The sequence below is a fragment of the Tetrao urogallus genome (genome assembly GCF_951394365.1).
Source record: "Tetrao urogallus genome assembly, chromosome: 20".
NCBI classification, from domain to species: domain Eukaryota; kingdom Metazoa; phylum Chordata; class Aves; order Galliformes; family Phasianidae; genus Tetrao; species Tetrao urogallus.
The window spans coordinates 4,282,755-4,301,240 of NC_136833.1; the positions used below are offsets into that span (position 1 = coordinate 4,282,755).

The 18,486-nt window shown below is 44.0% G+C and overlaps 1 protein-coding gene across 2 annotated transcripts in view; it reads left to right on the forward strand.

Moving 5' to 3' along the window:
* CUX1 (cut like homeobox 1) overlaps positions 1 to 18,486 on the forward strand; it is a gene marked incomplete at both ends in the record, with an annotated part of 226,106 nt that overhangs the window by 166,515 nt on the left and 41,105 nt on the right. The window contains 6 exons of one of the 2 annotated variants that reach the window (XM_079545065.1): positions 13 to 684; positions 1,592 to 1,657; positions 3,036 to 3,137; positions 5,129 to 5,955; positions 7,294 to 7,459; positions 8,072 to 8,128. The exons of the other annotated variant lie outside the window; for it this stretch is intronic. Coding sequence (XP_079401191.1) covers positions 13 to 684; positions 1,592 to 1,657; positions 3,036 to 3,137; positions 5,129 to 5,955; positions 7,294 to 7,459; positions 8,072 to 8,128 — 1,890 coding nt within the window. The remainder of the gene's footprint in view (positions 1 to 12; positions 685 to 1,591; positions 1,658 to 3,035; positions 3,138 to 5,128; positions 5,956 to 7,293; positions 7,460 to 8,071; positions 8,129 to 18,486) is intronic. 2 annotated transcript variants of the gene reach the window in all.

The window sequence follows — 18,486 nt, forward strand, 5'->3', positions numbered from 1 at the left end:
CCTTCCTTGTAGGGTCAGCCAGGAGAAAAGGGAAAGACCAGCCTGAGAGTCAGCGTCCTGCAACCTTGCCGGCTTCCCCTCCTTCTCAGTTGCTCCGCAACGCGGGGGAGCAGGCTTCCAATACTAATGGTACACACCAGTTCTCACCAACGGGTTTAAGTCAAGACTTTTTCAGCTCATCCCTGGCAAGCCCCAGCTTACCCCTGGCCTCCACAGGAAAATTTGCACTAAACTCTCTCCTCCAGCGACAGCTAATGCAGTCCTTCTACTCCAAGGCAATGCAGGAAGCAGGAAGCACAAGCATGATTTTTTCAACAGGTCCTTACAGCACAAACTCCATCTCTTCCCAAAGTCCATTACAACAAAGTCCGGATGTAAATGGCATGGCCCCGTCTCCCAGCCAGTCAGAAAGTGCTGGGAGCATCTCCGAAGGCGAGGAGATAGACACAGCCGAAATTGCACGTCAGGTGAAAGAGCAGTTGATCAAGCACAATATTGGACAGCGGATATTTGGACATTATGTGTTGGGACTGTCGCAAGGGTCTGTGAGTGAGATACTAGCCCGGCCAAAGCCATGGAATAAACTGACTGTGAGAGGCAAGGAGCCATTTCATAAGATGAAGCAGTTCCTGTCGGACGAGCAGAACATCCTGGCTCTTCGCAGCATCCAGGGTAGACAAAGAGGTAAGCGCTCACCAGCCGAGGGACTTGCCCAGTTTTCCTCTTAGTTGCAAGTGCAAAAAAGGTGAAGTTTTCTCTGTTTGAGGCCATTTGTGCATTGCTGCTGTTTTACCTCGATCAGTAAGGTGCAGAAAGTACAGCTTTGTAGCCCTGCTTTTCAGCACCATACAGGTTAGTGCCTTGGCTGGTGTGTTAGCCGCTGGCTAGCCAGGACAAGGAGCAGGGAACACTGAAACGGGGAGTGAGGAGGGGTCTCCAGCTGCTGCTATCAGAGATACATGGCAGTCATTTGTTCTCTTGTTTATTGAGACCATGTTTTTGTTGTGTCTTGTGACAAAATATCGTAGGTGATGCATGAAGTGGCTAATTAAAAGAGGAAGCCAACTTAAAGCAGCTTTGCTTATGTAGGGTGGTGGTTTTAAGAAATAACATATGCATTTCATTGTGATTCGTCTTAAGCAGAGACTGAGATTTACATTTAGAGAAACTGAAAAGTAAGTTGTTTACAGGCTAGAACTATTGGAAAGGACAGGCAGGATTTGTCTAGATTTTGTTTAATTGAAAGTGAACGCTGTTAGATTTATAATCTGCTCTTCCTTTTGATGATTGTACTTGAGGGGATTATCTGCCCATCTTTAACCTCTTCATTTTTGGTATCTCTAGACATTTATTTATATCTGTCTAATCTCCTTTCCGAACGTAGCTGTAATCTTTATTAACAAATCAGCCAGCCTTGCTTCTTCCAAAGTAGCCAGCTCCTCCAGCGCTCAGACAGAGACTCGAGGGTTTGAGGAACGCTTGAACCCTCGTCTCTAGAGACAGGCTGCTATCTTCTCATGTCACACAGCCCATGATGTCAGAGCAACCATCCCCTGATTGTTTTGTTCTTACCAAACTTGTTTTTCAACAGAGAATCCAGGCCAGAACCTGAACAGACTATTTCAGGAAGTACCGAAACGAAGAAATGGGTCTGAAGGTACGTCACAGGCAGGTGTTTTTCTTTGCAGTCAATACCTAGGAAGTGGAGTGTGCTTTAGCTGTGTGTTTCCTTAAAACTGTGCAGTTTGATTCTGGCCTGGAATCTGATAGAAAAACAGACAGTAAGTATAAAACAAACCATGGGTTAGACCAGCACTTTGCTTTTCTAATTCTGCTGCTGCTGTACTAACTTAACCCTGTTTGGATTCTTCTCTACTCTCCTCCTTGCTAGATACACAGATAGAGAGATAAGTGATAGAAGAGGCCCTAAAAATCACTACATCTACCGAAATGCTCTCTTTGCTATTTTTATTATTCTAGAGCAGGAAAGTTGCACAGCTGTGTGTGATCCAAGATCGGTCGCATTCTGCCTGTGCTCTCAGTTTTCCTTCTTTCTCCTCACGGGGTTTATGTTGACAAATACACTTGAATCAGCTGTTAGATTAGCGTGGTGCTTTCCTTAGTATGGTGTATGGAACAGACTGAACAAAAAGACAGGGGAACATCAGACCAGTAAAATATCATTCAAATACGAACATTTTGCTTTGTAGTAGATCAGCTGCAGAATTTGACTTTTAGCCAGACAAAAATAAAAACTGCTACCTCAGAACCCTTCCGTTGTTTTGATTTCAGTCAATTGATAATCTGATTAATGAACAATGCATTGGTTTTCCAGTCTTAGGAATTTTCCCTTCTTTCTCTCCCCATAGTGGTTAAAAGAAAAACAAAGGGAAAAAAAGAGTGAACAAAACACAAGAAATAACTCTTAGCTGAAAAGTACTTCAGATAGCATTGGTGCTTAAATGACTGGTTCTGTTGATGTACCAGCCTCTAGAAAGGCACGGATTCGTTCTGATTTCCTGTATCCAGGTTTTTGAAATTCTGTTCTGATCTGAACATGCACTCATCCGACTTCGCCTGGTAGCTGATGCAGTTTTCAAGGATGGTTTCTGAGCTTCTGTTTTTGTCTTTATTCCTCCCCCCTCTGGTTCTTTTCCCTTCTGTTTCCATTCCCCCTCCAAAAAAGAAAAGGGAAAAAAAAAAAAAAAAAAAGCAGGGAAAGGGAAGTTAAAAATATCGACTTGTGCGTGTTATGTTTGAAAATGCAGTGTGACACATAGCTCTTCCTCTGGTGATGTTACTGCTCTCATCATTCAGTGCAGCAGGTGGACAGCTTTCATGCAGTGAGGATTTTTTCCTCTGTTGTGTTAAGGGCGTTCTTGGTGTTGTAGATGTTGGTAAGGGTTTGATGTGAGCTGCTGTCAGGTCATGTGGCAGCACATTAGTATATACTGCCTGCATTTGTGTTTTAAAAATACAAACAAACAAGCAAATGAAAGTTTTCCCAGTGTCATTAGTTTTGTTTTCCTCCTCAGGTAATATAACCACACGAATCCGAACCACAGAGACTGGCTCTGATGAAGCCATCAAATCCATTCTTGAACAAGCCAAAAGGGAGCTGCAAGTACAGAAAACAGGTACAGCCTCATTTTGTCTCTCGCTCCTTTTATTTCAGAATTTAATTAAAACAATTACCATGAGCTTTCTGGTCAGTTAATTATATTCTTAAAACCTTGAATGTAGGTTTAAAGTGCCTTTTAAAATTTCTTTATTTCGTGGAGTGGTTTCTGTCTGTAACGCAGCCCAAGATAAGTTAATGCACATCACTGCTTGATGGGGCCTTTGCTCAGCGCTCTCCCTTTCAGGCCCCAGGGACACATGGAGAGAGGGAGCTGAGGGGATCTGCACAAGTGAAGGGCACAGGGTAGCCTGCGGTTACCAGAACCTCACTGCCAGCTTCCTGTGGACATTGTGTACTCAAATTATAACACAGGCAAATTCCAGCATGACTTCATTATTTGTTACAGAATGTAAGGATGTAGGACAAGCTAACAAGTCCAAAAAGAATTTTGTTTCCTAAAAATTCAATGAATGTCTAACATCTGGACCTGAGATAAGTTTAATTTCTCATTGTATGCTGCCATGTAGTTAATATTTCTGTCTACTCCATAGCTCTCTCAACTTCAAAAGAATTTCCAGTACGTCTAGAGGGCTGGTGCTAAAGTAGACACTACTTTGCAATACTTCTGTTTCCTTTTCTTAAAAAAATTAATGCTGATTTGCAGTTTTGGATTTTCATCTTTCAAATGAAAACTAAGCTAATCTCATGGCAAAATGTAAAATACTAGTTAATACATGATTTAAATGAGTTTATGCCACTAATGATGACGTAGAGAAAAACACGGGCTGTGTGCAGGAAGCTGGAAGCACGTTGTTCAGTGTCATCTTTTATCTGAGTGTGTTGGCCTTCCTTTCTAATGCTAACTCAGCCTCCAAACTCCCTATGACACCAGAAGGTAACTCAGAAAAGATGGCCTCGCTGTCTTCTCCCACTTCTTAGTTTTTCATGTACCTTACAGCGTGTGCAGGAAGGAAGGTAGGGAGGCAGATCTGGAAATGTGTTCAGGTGAGGCATACTGCTAGGACAGTCTCACTTCACTTTGAGGTCTCTGCAGTTGTGGGATTCCCGAGTGCTTCGCTTTTCCCATTCTTCACAGAGCAGCTTTCAGAGGAGCTGGTTTTCAAACACTGGCATCCTCAGTGGAAAACTTAAACAATGAAAACAGATGCCATTGCAAAGCTTTCATATTCTGCAGAGAGAACCGTACACCCATGTTCCAGGCTCTGCTCATCCCCTAACTGCTGCAGAACGCCAGTTCACCACTCAATACCTCCTTTAGGTGCTATCTCTTCCCATGCCTCCATTCTGGAGGTTTGAATGGGGCACAGAGTGGTGCTGAGGCGTCAGTCCTGGTTTTTGTAGAGCTGTTTGTTCCAGCGATTGGAACCACGGAATGAGAAAACAGGAAGCAGAAGCACATTTGGGCTCGTCAAATTAAATAATGAAGCCTTTTACTAAACTTCTTGCTTTGTGGTAATGTGTGTTTTATTTTTGGAGTTAGAAAGATTCACCTTATTTATACTGTAAGAGGTTATTAATAGGCCACCCAGGTGAATGCAGCTGTGCTCAGCTTTGAGTGCGTTACGATTCATTTGTGGAGGTAGAAGTGAAAGGTTAAATAAACCTGTGCATAGAATCACAAAATGTTATTGACCAATTGGGGGTGGGAGAAGAAGAGTCGAAGGCTTGATTTTTCAAAGGCATTTATTTGATAATTTTTGCAATGGTGGAAAGCATGCAAATGGTAACAGACTTCTGCAGTTGGGTCAGTGTGTACAAACGTCCAGCCTTTTGGCAGTGATAAAAATTTTCCAGTGCAGAACTTTGGAAATCTTACCTTACTTTGGAAAGTGAGAATCTTTGCTTAGTGAAAACTCCCTCCTTCCCTCCCTCCCATCCAGAAATTTATTGCAGCCCTTTTTCATACAGGAAAATATTTACAGTAGCGCATGTTGAATATAAAGCATGTTCCTCTGTTGCATTTAGTCTTTTGGTTGTTTTTCATAGCTGAGCCGGCTCAGCCGCCTTCTGCATCTAGCAGTGGCAATTCTGATGATGCTATTCGATCCATTCTGCAACAAGCCCGACGTGAAATGGAGGCACAGCAGGCTGCTCTTGATCCTGCCTTAAAAACAACACCTCTGTCTCAAGCTGACATTTCTATCCTGTCCCCCAAACTAGTATCTACATCTGCAATGTCTTCAGTTTCCAGCTATCCTCCTTTGGCCATATCCCTGAAGAAACATTCATCTGTTACTGATTCCAGTATCTCTGCATTGCAGAACCTCTCTGGGCTCAAAAAGGAGCCGCAGGAGGCGCCTGTTTTAGAGCTTCATGGAATAAGTGATTCTGCCCAGGGTATGTTGAGGCATGTTAAAAATGAGTTGGGACGTGGTGGTGTTTGGAAAGACCATTGGTGGAATACTGTGCAGCATGAGAGAAGAAATACAGCTCTTCCCGAAGATATAAAAGTTGAGGAAGCCAGTGGTGGAAAAGAAAAGGTCAGCAATCAGACTAGGCCAGATCGTAGCCAGCTCCAAGGACCATCTTCTTCAGAGTATTGGAAAGAGTGGCCAAACGCTGAATCTCCGTACTCGCAGAGTTCTGAATTGAGCATGACTGGGGCGAGTCGCAGTGAGACGCCACAGAATAGCCCCCTCCCTTCATCCCCTATCGTGTCCTTGTCCAAGCCATCCAAACCTTCAGTTCCTCCTCTGACACCTGAGCAGTATGAGATTTATATGTACCAGGAAGTGGATACGATAGAACTAACGCGGCAGGTCAAAGAAAAGCTAGCAAAGAATGGCATCTGCCAAAGGATCTTTGGGGAAAAGGTAAAGAATTGGTTCTATTCTTACCCCGGTGTTTTGATGTGCTTTGTGCTCAGTACGCAGCTCGGTTTGCCACAGCCGTGCCACAGAATGGTGCACATGTGTTTTGTGAAAAAATGTTTGTTCAGGATGTTAAAGGAAAGCGTTAGTCCTGCTGCTTTCTGTGAAGTGCACAGGTTTTGTACAAAGACTGGTTTCAGTTCCTTGCAATTAGAAATCGGGCCACTGAGTTTAGAAACATGGAAAGCTGAAGCAGATATTACTGAGACTCAATATTTCATGCTTAATGTAACGAGTTCATGGAATATTTGAGTAATGCCATTGTCGTGACTGGAGAGTCTTAAATTTGTTTTGGTTGAAGATTATGGACATGAGAGCATTTTTCCTTATTATTATTTGGAAATGTGCACAGAGTATTTAAACAAACATGGAAAATCCCTTCCATCTCTTTAGTCTGAAGTCAAGAATTCCCAGCCGTGTCGTGTATCTGGTGCTGGGCATCTCAGGTGTTCAAGCACGCCTGACTGCAGGTGCAAACTGAGATAAGGAGCACTGAATACATGGAGCTGCCAGCCCCTGACCACCAGAAAGCACTTCCAGGCTGTGAACAGTGGTGGGCATCCAGTTTTCCTTCTTCCTATAACGAATGGATCTGATAGTGCTGAAGGAGCTGGCATTGCCCTGTTACATTTCACTAAATGCTAAATGAAAGGCCTGATCTCTCGGGGTCGTTAAGGATCCCGTGACACTTTTCATTAAGGGTGAATTTTAATCCCTCACCCGTGCTGAGTTCCAGGCAGATGAGTGTTGTGCCTGTCTGAGCCCCTCTTTGCTGTGCACGGCTGTGTTCTTGAGTACTTGCTCCCATGGAGCAGCTGCTGCTACAGGTGAAAACACACATTGTTAGAATTCACACCAAAGAAATGAACCAAATACAGGCCTAGTCTCAGAAGTCCCAATTATTTTCGTTTGAGAACAAAATGCATGACAATCATGTCCTGTTTTATCTACCTCTGTGTGCTGCTGTGCTGTGTTTTTGCTGTTAGAACCGATGAAAGTGTTTGACAATATGGAAAGCATGCAGATCTCATACCATCCTTCTGCTGTTTGTACTGCTGCTCGTTCAGGAAAAAAAAACAATACAAAACACTCTCCAGAGCAAAGCAGTGGCAAGGGAAAGGCATCTCCATCCCAGTGCATATCCGTGTCATTTCCAAGTTTTGTTAATTGTCCACGTTAAAATGACTTGAGCAGCGCAGCAGTAGAGGAAGCTGCAGTGACTTACATTACCCCCTTCAAAGCAAATGTGTTAACGTGCCCTTCTTGGTTGCTTCACTTCAGGTATTGGGGCTGTCCCAAGGAAGTGTCAGTGACATGCTCTCCAGGCCAAAGCCATGGAGTAAATTGACACAAAAAGGCCGAGAACCATTTATTCGTATGCAGCTCTGGTTGAATGGTGAGCTGGGACAGTGTGTCCTGCCCGCACAAGGGCAGCAACAAGGACAAGGTAATTAAAATTCCACTCTGTTGTTTGAGTTGAGGAGGAGATCTTTTTAAGGTTGCAGTAGCAGGACTTCAGCCATGCGCTGGGAAGGGCCGCACGTGGCCTCGCATCCCAGCCGGCTCCTAGGGGTCTCACTGGGAGCGCTTACACAAGGAGCCCTCGTTTCTGCCTAATTGATAAGCAGCTGTTATTGAGTTCCTAATGAGGACGATGTTATGTAGGCATGAACACCACACGTAATTCAAAAAAATTTGGCCAAAGAGCTGGAAAATGTTGCGCGCTGTTTTCTAGTGGTGCATAGGGGACTGTTATTGTTCCTAGGAGAATATTGATTGCTGTCTCAGGAGGTGAGCTAGAACTCAGCTCTGAAGGGGGAATGCTCTGTTGCAATTATGCTTTTATTGTGACTCTCTCTCTTGTCCTAATACCCACTGATGCAGAAAGGCCAGGCTAGAGCTTGGCCTCGGTTGTACCCTTATAATGCCACTGACTTCTATGAGCAGTGTGCCCTTGCTGAGCTCAGCCGTTTGCTATTTGTTGAGCTGCTTACTGTTTAGTTTGTGGTTTGGCATCTCCTTTTATTGTTCCCTGATTTTCCTCTCCTCTCTTATCTAGTCCTTCACTCTGTGACATCATTACAGGATTCCCTACAGCAGGGATGTGCAAGCTCAGGTAATCAGCTGGTTTCAATGATTTGCTCTGAAATAATTCTCTGTGCTTTTGTTACATTTCTTTTGCTTTGATGCTGAGAGGTTTCTCTTGTTTTGTTGTATCATGCAGGAGACCCTTCCATTTTTTTTTTTATTAACCCAGTTAATTCCTTCTTCCCTCCTTGTTGCTATGGCAGATATAGGGAATACACATATTTAGCTGCTTATGTTAGATGAAGAGACTCCGTCTGATCTTAGAGATCCTGAGCTCTGTAGGGTTTTTTTTACCATAGTTCAGCTTATCAGGCTGACATGTGACAATGGCTGTAAAACAAGCCTTTCGTTTGTAATGCGATCTGCATACCCCAGCTGGCATATTTTTCCACTTCCATTTGCACAAAATCTGCTTTGTTAATTTGAAGGTGGGGAAAAGCCCACGTTACGTGTTTCTGCTCCGAGCTTCGTTTTGTATTCTGAGCCAGCCTCGTTTCGCCCTCCCCTTTCCGTTTGCAAAAAAGCAGATGTAACAAAGATGAGCGTCAAAGAGAATGGAATTGCTAAAGGTTTTACAGCGATGGCCACAGCATAGGAAGGAGCAGAACAGCTGTGTTCCTGCTGTTAGATACCAAACTCTACCCACACAGACTTCTTAGCAGTGATCTGCTTCACTCATGGAAACCACTCGGGCTGTTTTGTGCTCCAGAAAAATACTTGTGCCATGCTCCATGCCCTGTATGTGAGAGCTGCAGTGCTTCAGGACACAGAGCAGTGTGGGTAATGTTGTTTTTCCACCTTCCTGCCATTCTGAAGCACTCTTTTTCTGGAGCTTGTTGGGTTTATTCTGAATATCCCAACTGAACTGTTTTTCCTCGCTACTGGGAAAATATTTTGCATTCTAAAAGGTTTTACTAGAAGAAAATCTATGATGATATTCAGTCCGTGTTCTTTCTTAAAAAGAACAGCTGAAAAACAAACAGATAAAAGCAAAAATACGCCCCTGGAAAAAAAACAAGGCATGGAAACAAAACCAAAATGGAAAAATTATTTGCAGACATGGAGCTATTGTTACTTACAGGCAAGCATTTAGCAAACGTGAAAATTTCCTATGACATTTTATATGCTGCTGTTCATTAAGAGTGTGCCATTGACTTCGTTTTGTAGCATCAGTACTGCGCAAGAGTAACCGTTATAAATGCCTAAGACAGCATGGAAAATATGAGTAATTAATTATAGCCATTTTAAGAGGAATTTGAAATCAGAGGAGCTGGGAAAAGGCTGCATTGTTATTGCTAATCATCATATTTATGACTAACTGTAATTATAAAAGATTGAAAGACAAGCCCAGAGCATTAAAATCCGACCACCTTGGGGATCCCCAGGAGGATCACTGGTAGCTGGGAGTGATTTCCTTCAGGAAGCTCAGTTGTGCTGCCGTGATATTTTGCTCCACTCCCACACTCGTAATCTCGTTTGTCAGCTCCTGCCCTTGAGCTCATATTCTGTGACGTGGCGTGTTCCTATCAGCTAATAAAATCATATTATTGATGAGCGCTGTCCTTCTTTCCTTAAAGCAAACTTACAAATGAGAAAATGGGTTCGTGCCCTTTTCTTTCTCCTTCCCGATGATTAAAAACAAAATTGTTTCACGAGACCTTCTTTTCTCAGCACCTCTCTGTGCATGGAGGAATGAGGAGGTTGTGACACCGTGCAGAACAAAAGAGCAAAACCGAGATATCTGAATGAGTAATTGGTAATTTTCCTTTATTAGCAGCTCTTCTGTAATTAAACGCACAGCAAATAGTTTGGAAAAGGTAAAAATAATTATGCATTTGTGAAAGATCCTCCACTCCAGGGCAGAAGGGAGGGAAAAAAAAAAGAAAGAAAGCCAGCTACAATTTTCAGGTCTTCTGAGACATTTCCCAGGAAAATCAAGGCAGAAAGGGTTGCATACTTGTAATTTTAAAATAGAAATTAATCAGAACAATTTTAAAATGAGAAAAGGTCTGGAGCCTTTTCCGTGTGTTATAATTGGCTCAGAACTTGTTGAATGCATGAAGGGAAAGAAGTGAAATTAAACTAATACATTCAGTGGCTCCTGAGTGCTTTGCCAAGAAGGTCTTCAGTGTGCGGAGTGTCAACACGCATAGTAACGTCTCCAACTTTTATTAGCTGTGAGTATTTTCATTACTGTTTGGCACTATTATATCAAACCAGCAGGATTTTCTGGATTTCTGACCCAGTTAGTTACGCTTCCAGATCATAAGGTTTTGATTAACACCTCATTCATGAAAATCTGTTCTTTTGTCCGGTACTTTTCCATAGTTACACGTGGACAGATGGACCCAGCAGCCTTTTGTGTGTAATGATGAGTGGAGAAGCATTATATAGATATCATTAGAGATAAAGCAGGCTCGTTTTTCTTTTCCGCAAGCTGTATCGATGAATTCCTGAAGTCAGTCTGTACCAAAATTCCACCCAGATGCATCCATCTGCGTTCAGTGCCTGTGACCTCAGTGAAGGCTTTGGCGATGAGAGGAGCTCTGTGCAAGCTCTGGTGCACGTGTGGTCCCCCAAAAGTGGTGTCCTACCCCAGGTGGCCGAAAATAGTATCCCTGTGCCTTTGCTAACATTTCTTCTGTGTGCTTCTTTCCACCTAAATGCTCTAATGCCCTTGGGTAAATCTGCCTTTTTAATGATTTATGTGTCAAAAGCATGGACCAAATCACATGGAAAAAGAAAAAAGAAAAAAAAAGTTGAATTAGTGTCACCCAAGTGCATCAGCATTTTTTCAGGATGAATTTGGCCCTTATTTAGTTGCATTACTGATGATGGGGCTGGGCTGGGTTTGGAAGGTAGCCACGTGTCAGGAGAAGGTTTATGTGCTTGGATGTTTTTCTGAATACTTGCTCTGTATATAGCCCGTATTGGTTCGTTTTATTTCGGGATCCCGTATCTTTAGTGAGCATCTATAAGACACTAAGAAAATGTTTCTGTTGCTGTTCATCTCGCAACTACTCCCAGGCAGGCTGAATTCTCATTCTCTTCAGTGCATATCCTCTGTGAAGGACATACACTCTCTATATACTACATTAAAGACTAGCAAATGCTCAGCGGGATGAAGACGTGCCTTTTTGGTATGTGTTTCTGTAAGGGTCGTCTTATGACCTAATGTGGAAATCTTCATTTGCCGATACAGCTGCGGGTGATCTCAGGGGATTTTGAATTTCCCTTTTGTTTGTCTTCCTTTCTGGGTATCATCCATCATTCCTAACCTCATGCTGCTTAGCAATGGTAACGCTCATGGGAGTTGAAGAAAGGATTATAGCAGCATAAAATGGGGAGCTAATTAGAGCTCGTTTCAAAATCAGAATCTAGCTTGAGATAATTGTGTATTATCTGGTGATTTTAAAACCCGAGATCTACTGTATTGAGATCAACTAAAATATGCATAAAAGCTTTATTTTCAACATAAAACATTTGTAACAACAGGGAGATTACTTCTTATCATCTCTTGGGAAAGAAATCTGAAAAAAAGTCAGAGTGCAATCTTATGTTTTCCTGTAGTTGTGATGCTAACAGACATATTGGGGAAGGATGATGGACCCAGGCATGCCTTACGTTTTTATTTATATACCACTCATTCCTGCAGCGTCTCTCAGCTCAGAAGCTGCCAGGTGGGCAGGAAGTTGCTGTGCACCAGGTAGCTCTTCCTGTTTGTCTGACAGCAGGATGCTGTGACATCTGCTGCTCTGAGAGAAATAAAGTGCAGGGAGACATCTCAGGCTTGCAGCCCACATAGGGGATGATTCTGAGATGCCCATCCCGACACATATGGGGCTCTGTAGCACATGGAGGCAATGGAGCATGGGCTGTGGTTTCTTCTTTGTACTGGTTTTACTGGTTTGTTTTGCTGATGCTTTGGGCTGTGATGGGGGGTCAGGTTGTGGAGCTGGGCACTCAGCACCTGGAGGTGCCACCAGCAGTTGAGTTGGTGGTGCTGCTGGATTTTCCCCAGTGTGAGTTGTGCTTTGCTGGTGAATCGGAAGGAAGAGGGAAATTGTTTTGCAGTCATTTTGCGCGCGGCCTGAGTGAATAAAATTGTGCATGGCATGAAATGGTTCTGGTTAATGGGAGAGAAGAGGGATCACGTGGCTCTCTAATAGCTGAGAATTCCTAGGCTGGATAGGTTTTGTCTGATGACTGGTTTTGAGTCTGCGTTCAGTTGAGAAGTTACCTCCTTTTGTGCTGGATGCAGAAGTTAGGAGCTGAAGCACAAAGCTGGCTGAGCGTTGTCTCCATAAGCCCCAAAACACACTGGTGTGCACTGGGGAGCTTTCTGCATTCTTTGTGTGGGGCTCGAGATTGTGGTGCTGCAGCAGTTGGCCCTGGCTGTCTTGATTTCAAACCAAGGGGTATCAGTTGGCTCCTCGTACGGGCAGCTGTTGCAGTCTGTCTGTAGTGCATGTGATCATATTCTGTGCCATTTCTCTGACATTTGGACCATGAAAACCTTCCTGGCAACCTTTCTGGTATCAGTAAAGCTGGGAGAATTGCTGTCAGGGCGCCTCGCTGGGACCTGGGAACGCAGCATGAAGTCAGAGCATCAAGTTAGTTCTTAACATAACATTGGATGCCATTACTGGGCATCACCTGCTCACTCTTGCCTGTCGCCTGGGGCTGTCCTGCACCCTCTGCCTTGCAGCCCTTTGTCCATCAAGGATGCTTGGTGAATAGTTGGGATGAGGGGAAGAATTCCCGTCCTGGTTGCATTCTTTTCTGCACACTGAGCCAGCCAGTGATTAAACTTGCAGAAGATGACTCCATCCTCATTGTGGTCATAGCTGTACTATTATAAAAGTGCTAGCAGAAAATACATAATCGTGGAGCGAACACTATTTTCTAGGCAGATATTCCTTGCGGCTGAATTACAATGACAAAGCACCAACACACTTTTCACATTAATATGGCAAGAGGAAACTCCTGCTGCATTCTGAAGACAAATTTAATTCACTCTGAAGCATGGCTGTGAGTTGGTGGTGTCCGCTTTCGAGAAGTTTCCTGGTCTGGTTGTAAACACATATTTCCACTTCCCTTTGGTATCTTTGCTCTCTGCTCAGGCATTTTTTAAGGAAACCATGAGTACTAAATATTAGAGCTCTGTAATTCCACTTTCCATCATTTCATTAATCAACAAGAACAACTTTGTATGCAGGCAGATAGTGACAAAACAAGAGGGAATGGCTTTAAACTAAAAGAGAGGAGGTTCAGGTTAGATGTCAGGTGAAAATTCTTTGCTACGAAGATGGCCCTGGCACTGCTGCCACAGTCTGTGGGTGCCCCATCCCTGGAGGTGCCCAAGGCTAAGTTGGATGGGATCTTGGGCAACCTGAGCTGGTGGGGGGCAGCCAGCCCATGGCAGGGGGTTAGGTGGGCTGTGAGGTCCCTTCCATTCTGTGAGTCTGTTGTTCATTGCTTGTCACCTCATTTCATTAATTATTGCTGCTTACTGTTCCCCTCATTGCTCATTCAGAGGGAAGAAGCCTCTCTGGAAGGGGTCCATGCCTGCTCTCCTCTTCCTGAGCACATTGGGATCCTCCTGCCAGCTGCCAACCTCAGTGAGCCGGGTGGAAGGCACAGAGCTGCTACGTTACAAAGCCAAATACAAAAATAACTGGAGCAGCACTGAAAGGCGAGCAGAGCTGTCACAGCCGTGCCACAGCTCCGGGGGGGTCAGGAGCTGGGGCAGTGGCTGGGCTCCGTCCCTGTGGGCTGGCAGCTGCAGGAGAGGTCGGGAGGGCTCTGAAGAGATGAGGCTTTTTGCTGTTGGGAGGCTCTGGCAGCTGGCAGGAGCTCGGTGGTTGTTTATGGGAAGAGGAAATGCAGGAGCTGCTGCCAGCAGGATGGAGCTGCTGGGATGGAGCTGCCCTCCCAGGTACCAGCTCCACCCGCTGCCCGCTGAGTCGCACCGTGCTCCTCTGGGGATGAAAATTGCCTTGCTTTCAATTCAAAGAACAGATAATGGGCTATTTTCCTCCCAAAATACCGAAAAAGAGGTTTGCTGGCAATGAATGTGCAGGTTGTTATTTCCATTTTATAATGGGGATGGAGCTACGAGGCAGCTGTCTTCTGCACAAAGTAGCTCTGGAACAGGGAAATAAGCAGCCTGTTAGATTCGAACAACAGAATCCTCTTACGATTATAAAGAGTTATGCGTTACTTATATCAAATTGTCCCTAAGAGGAAAAAAAAAATTACAAGAAAATTAATATCTTTCAAGCTACTTTCTAGCCTGTCTTTTGCATTTAAGGGTGCAGCAGGAAGGGAGAAAAACTGTCAACTTTGTCTCACCAAATTTGATAGATATTGCAGGTCTTCAAATCTGCGAACAGCCATCCAAAGGAACAGCACAGGAGAAAATCCTGTGGTTATTTGAAATCTGGTAGGAAGCAGAGCTTGTATTGAAAACAAAATGTATTTGACATCAAATTTAAATAACCATGAAAATAGAACAATGTCTAATTAATAATCCTAATGAAAGGAGAAAGTCCAGTGACAATCAGACACAAAAAGTAAGCCTGATCTTTAAATATTCCACTTCTACACTTCTTGGAGATACTGCTAATAACAACTTCAAACATTTTTTTTCTCGACTCTATGAGTCATGCCCTACAGTGTGCTTGAAAAGAGCGATTGTTCCCCAGAATAATCTTTTCTATTCCACTCATTGGCACAGCCTGAGCTTGACAGAAAATCCCCGTTTGGTGTCCTCACTCCAGCTCCCTGTGACAGGGCTGTCCAAAGGCAGGGAGCTGCTGTGGACCATCGTTTTGTCCTCGTGAGTTCCTCTCTCCAGCCTTCCCAGTAGGTCATCTGGCCTCGCTGCCGAGCCCAGGCACACTTAGTTCTGTCCCACATGCTCCCTACAGCTTCTCCTGTGCATCCACCTGTGTGTGTTTGCTTGCCAAAGGGAGGTTGGGATGGGAGCCTTCCCACCTCGCTCTCCCCATCTGGTTCTGCACAAACGAATGAGGTATGGCATTAACTGCCCTGTAACTACAGTGGTGCTTTGTATTTGTTTCTCTCTTTTTACCCCCCTGGAACTGGGATCCTAAAAATAGTACAAGTTTGAACTGGCAGATGTTTCATTTGTCCTTTACGAGAGGACCAAAATTAGCCTCTCGTTTGGCACCTAAATAAAGCAGCTTAACTGCCTTTATATGAACTTTGCAATTACTGTCTATTGAAGTTGCGACATTTTGTTGTGTTTGATGGGGAAAGTCGTTATGTAAGCAATACCAATACCTAAAAAGCCACCAGACCTTGTAAGAGAGGACGCACAGGAACAAGCCCAACTGTTGTTTAAGGGTGGTTGGTTTTGTTCGTTTTTTTTCTTATATTTTCTAATATGAGGCAGATGTGCTCTTTTTCTAATGAAGGTTTCATTATAAAAAAAAAAAGGCAAAAGTAACTGGGAAATGCTCAGAGCTGCCTATTGTAAAGGTAGCAAAAAAAAATCTAATGAAAGGACAGCAGTGGTTTCTCTAATTTTCAGAGAAAAATCTGCACAGAATGCCTGAAGCTGGGTTAGCAGTGGGACTCCCCAGGGGCAACAGAAAGATGTTATAATCAATTACCACATCATAACACTGATGTATGATAATTACTGAGTGTTCCTCCTGAGATAGTGCAGCATTTGGCTGGGATGCGGCTCTTTCATGGTCCACTGCCTGATTAATATGCAAATAATAGGCTGATTGCATGATGAATGCAGAAAATGAGTTCGCTGATAACGTGAGCACCGAAGCGGGAAGATGATAAATTACTTTTACTGACTGTCCTACATTAAGTACCCTTTCTCAACAATTTTATCACAAATTAAGTAAAGCAGTATGGAGAGATTATGAGGATGTGTAAAATAATGTACCTTAATCGCTTTTATAATATTGTTGCATACAATGTAAATGTCACTTTGTTTCAGTACTTTTGCCAGTACTGCTCCTGAAGAGGAGTGCATTGGGTGCAGCAGTGCTCAGGGTCGCTCTTCTAAGGAGTGCTTGCTTTTAAGAGCACTGCTGTGGTTGTTAGCTGGGACTGCTGGGAAGGGAATCCAGATCTTAGCCTCGGATCCATCCCATAAATGTCTTGCCCGTAGCACAGTGCTTAGAGGAGGAGATTCGGATAAATGCAGAATGGATGCACAGTGCATATCATGCGTTCTGCTTGTCTGGAGCAGACAACAGGTTAAAATCTTAAGGAGGGCATAGAAATACCTCCACGCTCAGGGTTACCATAGGGAAGGACAGCAAACAGTGCAAAAGATGCAAATACCTGAAAGTGAGTCTCTAACCGCAAGGTCAGCGTCAACAGAGGCACCAGAGCATGCAGCAGAGCCTCTGCAAGCTCTGCTTTCCAAAAGGTATTGTGGCACGTGTTTATTTTGGTTAGACTAAAAATGTAACTGTGGCACGTTGATTGATTGCTTTTGTGACATATTTGTGTTAATATTCAGAAAATCCTGACTAAAGCTTGTGCACACAAGCTGTTTTAATAATAAGGTTATTGAAGGCGTTTTCCAGAAGTTATTGCTAAATATTGACTTCTGACTAAGTTACAGAAACACGAGAAAATCTGCATATTAAATACAGATTAGCAGAGCAGAGGAATTTCTTCTGAAGCTGCCACAATTTTGCCATTAATCATCTAAATTAAAGTCTGATTCCGTTTTGTAAAGGTTGGTTTTAGTTGTTAAGAAACATGAAAACTCACCATTCAGCAGTTTGCAGTGCAAAAACTGTGCCTCAGGAACCTATGCACGAGCTGGCATTTGAGGAAGCTCTCCCTGCATGCTTGCTGTGCTGTTTACCTCTTCCATAGATATCCCTTAGACTGGAAAAGGCTTTGGGGCTGCTGGTCTGACCTGAGAGTTGGCCTGATGATGTTTCTGCTCAGAGAGCTGCAGGTGCCCCATCCCAGGTTGGAGGTTAGGTTGGACGCGGGTGGGGAGATCCAGCCCACGGCAGGGGTTGGAACTAGATAATGCCAGAGGTCCATTCCAACCCAAGCCATTCTGTGATTCTGTGCCGCTTTAATTAAGTTGCATCTTTCTGCACAGATCCTTGATATCTGCACGTCCCAGCTGCCCTTCGTAGCAGGCTGTACCTGCACATATTGTGCAGCCCATACCTTTCAGCTTACGAGGCATCGTGCGTCAGCAGGGCACAGCACCGCTCTAATGGGGTTTGGGTGTGAGACAGCACCTCGAGTCTGCCTGTGGGGCAGCTGGTTGTGCATTTATTGAGAGGAGAATCCGTCACCTGGCTTCACTGAGAACTTCTGCCTGTCCAGCTGCCGGACTTTCTTCATGACTCCAACGCCAACCGTGTGCTGAACTTCACATTGCTCTAACTCCTGCTTTCTGAAATGGCTAACATCTTTTTTTTTAGTGTAGGCATAGAGATAGTGTAATTATAGAACATGCAACATGGAATTGCTGCAACACCCTGCAATCCTTCAACAATGCAGAATTTTCAGGTACTTTTAACACCTAGCCTTGCTCATCCAGCAAGTTCTGTGTCCTTATCTTTAACATCTGTATGATTCTATTCCTGTGCAGGACAGGGACCTTTGTTGTTCTCGTTCCCTCAGTGATCCTGGAGTTACCCATGCTGGTTCCTCCCCTTTTGGTGCAGACATGCAGACCTCTGTGTGCCTCCCTGAAGGCCTTTTCCTTTGATCCCTACTCCAGCCACGTGAAATTTCCCCGAGCCAAAACCCAAAATAACATTTTCCCCCAAGTTAAAACATTTGTGAAACAAACAAACAAAGTCCCCAGGGTCACAGTGGGAATCTGTAACCGTAGCTGTGGTAAGCACTTGCTGCAGTATGGCTGTACATACCTACATGCATGGTATCTTTCTGTGTGCATGCTGGAGGGAGCTTTCCCTGCTCCATACGTATAGCTGGAGGAATTTATAACTCTGGGGAGGATCATATTTTTGTAAGCCACGTTAATTTGCACACTGTAGATAGGCAAGACTGATGCACTGAAAATAAATCCACCAAAAATGCTACCTGTGAGAAAGAGTTCGGCATTCAGGGATGTTTTTGTTTAATTAGTCAGAAGAGGGATGGATTGCAGCATTGCTCCACAAATGCTGATCTGATTTATTAGAGAGCAGACCTGCGCTCTGTTAATGGGAAGAGCTGTTGGGTGCTTTAGGAGATCCTGGGGTTACAGTTGGGAGATGGGGAGCAAAAGCTCTGTCTGTGATTTCCAGATAATGGCAAACACAATAATGAGATTTTTGGTCTGCAGACTGGGCAGCTCAGTGGCTGGAAACAGGGGAAAAGAACTTAACCCCGTCCCAGGGTGAGATACTG